Consider the following 7,149-nt stretch of genomic DNA (forward strand, 5'->3'; position numbering starts at 1 on the left):
CGAAACGAGGTCGACATAACAAAGAAAATCAAATTTCAAAATAAACCAAAACACCATTTTGCACCAGCAGCCGACATTTAATTGAGAATATCTCACTAAGCATAAGAAAAACTCCTGTGCTAATCAACTGCACACATTTCATTTAACCACCACTTAGCAAACTGCCTTCAGCCAACTAAACCAAAACACACTCTTCGTAAATGGAGAATTTAGTACACCCTTGATTTCATGTATGTTGGAGTAAAAGTTTTACTATATTATTTCTATACTCTGGAAAAAAATCATTTGCTTACTTCTAAACTCTGAAAAAATTCAAATAATTGATAGGGATTATCTACTTTGAGATGGGATGGAACAAAGACAGAAGATAATAGTAAGTACTAATAAATTATTCATCCAATGTTCAAAACCACACCATAAAACACAAAAACATAACGAGGTCAAATACATAAGCAGGAATGGGGTTCCCGAGCAGCCAGCAAGCTATGTACCAGACATGATTCCTCTTTCATTTCCTATTTAGCAGTTCAGAGTGTTGGCGAATCAGATCATGCAGTCTCTTGCGAACGGTTCCCTGCAAGATCGGATTACATTGAATTAACCTTAAATTTTGCTTCTTTTTTTTATCAAGCCAGCAGCTAGACTGTAAGTAAATAACGAAATAAAGATGAGCATTTTCATTGGTACCTTAGAGCATTTCATAGCGGTTTGGAGAACAGAGTAGCCAAAAGGATCTACTAGGACAGTCGAGAACTTAGGACTGCTGATTATATCGTTGATGATTTGAGGGGCGTATTTCCGTTTGGATGCCTTCATCAATTTCTTTACTACTTTGCTTCCATATTTGTTCATCGACAGGCCATGGAAAACCCCTGACCATTTAGCCACTATCTCTTCTATCAGACATGGAATCTCCAATCCTATCACATGTCGCAGTACATAATTCCTGGAACCGGAAAAGGATGGATTTTGGATTTTATATGCAAATTTGTAAGAGGGATGTGAGGAGGAAACGTGCTTTGATGTATATGTACCCGAATGGTTCTGTAGACAGATGAGATGCATGCATCATTATCCACATTAATATGAAACCTTCTGGACGGTCTTTTGATATGATGGCCCGCAGAAGGTAGGATCCGCTTTCACTGACGGCGATTATCGAAATATTCCTACCTATCGCCACGAGTAGTGGCTGCGAAAAACACAAGAACTTTATAGATATGGTAAATTCAAAAAACTTGTATGAAATTCAGTAATAAAAAAGTACTTAGTTTCTTGTGCAGTGAAGATATGGAAGCAATGGCCAATTACGAGAGAACCAAACTGGTCGTTTGCGAGCGGAACCGAGAAGTGACTGAAGAAGCGTATCATATGAGATATTTGCTCGCTTGCCCTGATACACTCGAGAAATTTCTTCATGCACTCAGCTCTGCAAAGAAACAGAGTTATTACAGAAACAAGAAATCTAGGAATCGAGTTCTGAAAATACCCTTGAGGGTCAAGACAGGCAGACATGAGCAAAGCGGGATCAGCAGTGACCGAAAAAACCAACTGGTCCATCTGTTCTTCGTCGCAGACTTCGAACAGCTTTTGAACCACAAAGCTACTGGACTGATGGAACATCAACTTACATATGCGATATTTCAGTTTAGAAAAGATCTTTTGGATGTCTTTCGGTTTCCCTCCTTGGAGTTTCTGATGCAAGGACTGCCAACCGTATCGATCCATTGCTTCCGCAAACACCTTGCTGCCCTTCGAAGACGGCATCGGGAAATTCAACAGGTTGGTTGCATCCGATTTGCGGGAGAAGATATGAAATACAAGGATTTTCAGAGATTCAAGCGAATTGCTTATTAGGGTTTCAGAAAGCCGACCGTTTATTTGGGGGGCAAAAAGATCTTACAAACAATTCCCCTCATCACTTTTTTATGTCTCAGTTAATCAACTTTTTTTGAATTGTTTTCTCTTTGCCGTATAAGCGAACTTCTCGATTCGTCTCGAAAAATCTTTGGTTAAATATTTGAATAAATATATACTAAATAAATTAATCTCCAATTTTTCGAATATATTTGTTTTCGAATAATAGTTCGAATAGTTTGTAAACATGTTCAAATGTTCGAGCAGAACTCGAGCTCTTTGAATCGAGCTCAAATATATATTTTCCGACCCTCGACAGTTTTCGGTATACTTGACTCGATTCGATTTATTTATATCCTTAATTTATTCACGTAAAAATAAGTTGCTTTCACAAAACTAATTGCAAACTCAAGTCAATTTTATACAAGTGCAAACTTATATAATTATTAAATCAAAAATATATGAACCATAGATTAAATATGGAAAACTTTAAAAATTAAGACCCAACAATCTTGTTTGTAAATGAAAATACCAAATTTTATAGAAGAATTTCGAACAATTTCACGTAGCAAAATTGAAAGACCCAACAATCTTGTTTGTAAATGAAAATACCAAATTTTATAGAAGGAATTCGAACAATTTCACGTAGCAAAATTTTCAATTTTGCAAACATGCTCAACTAATGTCTAAAATTTGACTTAACAATTTTGCAAACATGCTCAACTAATGTCTAAAATTTGACTTAATATTTTAATTCAAACTTTATTCGGACCAAGCATCTTATTTGTATTGGGATTCACGATCACTTGGTTAGGAAATAAAGACAAATCGGATTTTAACGTAGTTCCCATATTCCTTTTAATTTGATTGCATTCTGGATCTTGTGCTACTCATTTGAAACTTTCTTATTATTTTTCTTATAAAATTGTGATGGTGAACATATATATGTAGCGTATAGATATTATATGTGTCACGATTCATGGATGTTAGACTATAAATTTTAAAACTAATGTAAAATAATCCGAAGAGCGACTGAGAGCAATCGAATGACTGAATGATATGATATAAAAGGTCAAATTCATGAGTTATAACTATTTACTATATTATAGTAGACTTTCATGGATGTTAGACTATAAAATTTAAAATCAATTAGTGTGAAATAATCCAAGGAGCAACATAATGATCATATTACTCAGTCGTCATTCAGTCACTTTTTGGCTTATTTCACGCTATTTTTAAATTTCGTAATCTCTTACTCATGAAAATATATCGTAATATAGTAAATCATCTATAAAACATGAATTTGCTCTCTTTAGTATATCACCCAATCGTCATTCAATCGTCTTCAATCGCTCTTTGGCTTATTTCACACTAGTTTTAAATTTTATAATCTCATGTACATGAAAATATATCTTAATTAATATAATAAATAGTCTGTAAAACATAAATTTACATTTTGTTTCACTACATAACTCAGTCGTCATTCGATCGCTCTTACTCGGACATTGTCTTATTTTATACTAGTTTTAAATTTTATATTCTCTTACTTTGGAAAATATACCATAATATAATAAATGGTCTAAAAATATAGATTTGCTAACTTTTTTTACTATATCACTAAGTCGTCATTCGACCGCACTCAATCACTATTTGGCTTATTTCATACTAAATTAAATTTTATATTCTCTTATCCATGAAAATATACTATACTATAATAAATAATCTATAAAACATGAATTTGCTTGTTTTTTTTAATATATCACTCGATCGTCAATTGGCCGCCTTCAGTCACATTTTTTGTCTATAATCCAGTCGTCATTCAGCCACCCTCAGTTGTTTGTTGTCTTATTTCACACTAGTTTTAAATTCTGTACTCTTTAATCCATGAAAATATACCATAATCTAATCTAATATCTATATAAAAGCATGAATAAGAATCTCAATTGTGTATTTACATTTGTGTCATTTGATATTTTTAGATTCCGATATTGCACGTTGATCATTGGTATTCCACCTTTTAGTGTTTTGGATAATTTCGATTCATTAATTTATAATATTTATTATTATTATAAACTCATTCATACATTCATTGGAAGATAGGATAAACATTTCAGTATACGGTTGATTAATTGCATGTGGACGAGAGTCGAAGAAGTGTGCAAGCTTTATTATTTATATGGTACATGTATTCATTAACGTGTAGGCTTCTGCAGAAAAAAGAGTTTGAATCCAAGAAAATTAGACGGTAGGCAACGACTTCTAACACATGCTGAGAGGCTACTTGTATGGCAGATCAGCTGTGTTCGAAATAGGAACTGCCTGGCTGTCTTCTATTGCCAATCGGCTGTTTGGTGAAGGAGTGATCTTTGGTGAGAGACAAAAAGGTTTCTCGAGGGACTGAAGTTGTGAGAGAAGGTGATGTAAGGTATTAAGACCGCGGATGTAAAGGCGTTGTATTCCACGGCTTGTGGATTATGTCCTTCATTGAACAAAATGTCGTTCGGATCATCAACTGCAACACTGCATATACGCTGCTCTTTTCCACAGTTTTCGAAACTTCGAGTCCAGGTTGCATCGTGGTAATGGAGGAAGCGTAGGAATATCTCTCTGTTTTGATCCTAAAAACACGAAAAAGAATTTATATATGTAATTTAATTACAAAGATTATCATGTGGACAGGTGTCGAAGGGGTGTGCATGCTTTATTATTTATATGGTGCATGTATTCATTAACGTTTTCCACTTTATTAATTATATTTATATTATATGGTGTATGAATGTATTATTTCATCGTCTTCCTTTCTATTATATATATATATATATATATACACACACACACACACACTAGACCGTGCAAATTGCCTGAAAGTTCCAATTTATATCAAGGTACACATTAACTCTTGAGAAAAGTGTGCCGAGGCATTTCAAAGGGATCCAATTGCGAAAAGTGTTTTGAAAAATTCAACCGGTCGGTCTATTTGTTAAAATAATTCCTCGATATGAGAGTATTGATATGATCCCAATATTACAAATATGACATCAAACATTGCTATAAAACACTTGTTATTGTTGTCTTGGCTCTCTGATTAAAAGACTAAAATTGGGAAAATTAAATTTATTGCTTTAAAAGTGAAATATGACTTAAATATCTTGGATGTTTAATTCTTCATCTAGAATTATAGTTGTTGGAGAGAGGTTGATTATATTTGGTAATGCAACTAACGATCGTCTATCTCGCTGCCACTGTTTGAATCGTCATTTCTCGGAACATTGGTTACGAGGCTACTTCATGAGTCAATTTTGAAATGACACTCCTATCCAACCCGAATCATGAAAAAACATTGTTTTTCACTCTAGAAATAGACCCAAAAAAGACCAACTAAAAAATAGAGAACTATAAGTTTTTCAACAAGAGTGTAAACTTCATTTTTTTTATTCGCATAAAATTCATTAATTAATGGAAAAAAGAAAACAAAAAAAAACGGAGGCTAATAAATTTCATTGTTTTTCAATTAATTTTAAAATTTCATTCAATATAATTAGAGGCTAAATTTATTTTTCTTTAATTTAGTTAAGAATCTATTAATTCAAAATAAATTGATGCTAAGTTTTATTTTTCTTCAATTTATTTTAGAATAGATTAATAGATAAAAAAATAAACAAAGAACACGTATTTATTGTTATTATTTAACGAGGATAAGGACATACATGTCTGATAGAGTTATTTAAGTTGCATTTTATGGTTTCTTCGGAAGGTGCAGTTGATTTTACAGGATGCCACGATATTTCAAAATATTTTATACTCTTTTGTATTTACTTCATAATATTTTCATGGAGATTTATAATTATTTCATAGAATTCAATGAATTTTGGATATGAAAAATAAACAAAAACAAAATTATTATAAATGAAATATAAATTTTTAATAATACATCATTTTATTAAATAAATAATGTTGTACTTGAATTAATGCACAAGAAATAATCAATATATATTCAAGAAGTTAAAAAAAATAATTTTTATTTATTAAATATGAGCTATTATTAATTTTAAATATAAAATTTTGTTTATAAAAAATGAGCTATTATTGCTTTTAAAAATAAATGATTATTTAAAAAAATTTCATTTGATTCCAAATTGTAAAAAAAATTGATTAATCGGCAATCTATAAGATAAAAAAAAAAAATTTCTATAAAATTTGAAGAGGAAAAAAGAATTATCAATTAATTCTAATATAGAAATGTGGAGAAAAATTGTATTAAAACAATATGCAAAAATTCGAAAAGCAAAATACCTAATGCATAAAAATAATTGCATTTACTACTTGTTAGGATCAAGCGCTTACCACTAGGTCAAAAGCTATAGTTGTTAGCTAATACACAACTTTATTTTTTTATACTTGTAGCACCGCAGAGTGCACCTACTTGGGTGCTAATGGGTCGTGCTATTAGACCTATGATTTCAAGGATGTGCGTTTATATATGTTGTTGTTGTCTCATATCCTTTAGAGATCAATCTTACCATTTCTCTACCACCGTCGACTTCCCCAGCAGAGAAATATATTATCCGTTAAGATCCGACGTCACTATTTTACGGCCTACCTAGCCAACCTGATCAAGCGGTGCAACGCCACCAGCTTAACGCACGAGAATTTTCTAGGAGGTCACTCATCTCAATACTAATTTCACTCATACACACTTAACCCAACACTGTCTCATTTAAAAAAAACATCTGGCATAAAATCCCTTGTAAATAGGGTAAAACACATGATTAAATATGTTTGATTTTAAAAAAAAATAAGGACATATTAGTTTATTAATTTCTTTTATGAGCTCTTATGTATTTCATACATTTTTTAGAGAGCTGCAATTAACCCTAGAAATGTGTTGAAAGAGATAAACTCGATTAAAAATTTGAATATCCTTTAGACTATATAAAATATTTAAATATCAATATTGAATATCTCTAACTTTCTAAAACTCTACAAAAGTCAATTTTTGATACTAGAAGACTTCGATAAAATGTATAAAAAAAGTATAGCAAGACTTCGATAAAATGTATAAAAAAAATATAGATTGAATATCTGTATATTTTAAAGTTTACAAGTCTCTTTAAAAGCTATTAATTCTCCACATTGAATACAGCCAACTTAGGAACAATAAGCATGATAGTCCATAATTTCAATTTTAAAATGAAAAACTATATAGTAGGTCTCTTGTAAGACCTTTTCATAGATGAATCATGTCGGAAATTCATCTCGATCTATATTTCTTGTGAAAAGTAATACTTTTGA

The 7,149-nt window shown here is 31.5% G+C and overlaps 1 protein-coding gene across 1 annotated transcript; it reads right to left on the reverse strand.

Moving 5' to 3' along the window:
• Positions 1–363: 363 nt before the first annotated feature.
• LOC142552498 (pumilio homolog 12-like) lies at positions 364–1,934 on the reverse strand. Its single transcript, XM_075662198.1, has 5 exons — positions 1,490–1,934; positions 1,312–1,429; positions 1,035–1,192; positions 688–946; positions 364–574 (listed from the first exon to the last, which is right to left on the reverse strand). The coding sequence occupies exons 1-5, from the start codon at positions 1,765–1,767 to the stop codon at positions 509–511; spliced, it is 879 nt and encodes a 292-aa protein (XP_075518313.1). The 5' UTR covers positions 1,768–1,934; the 3' UTR covers positions 364–508.
• Positions 1,935–7,149: the final 5,215 nt, after the last annotated feature.

The sequence above is a fragment of the Primulina tabacum genome, chromosome 8 (assembly GCF_025594145.1).
Source record: "Primulina tabacum isolate GXHZ01 chromosome 8, ASM2559414v2, whole genome shotgun sequence".
Classification (NCBI taxonomy): domain Eukaryota; kingdom Viridiplantae; phylum Streptophyta; class Magnoliopsida; order Lamiales; family Gesneriaceae; genus Primulina; species Primulina tabacum.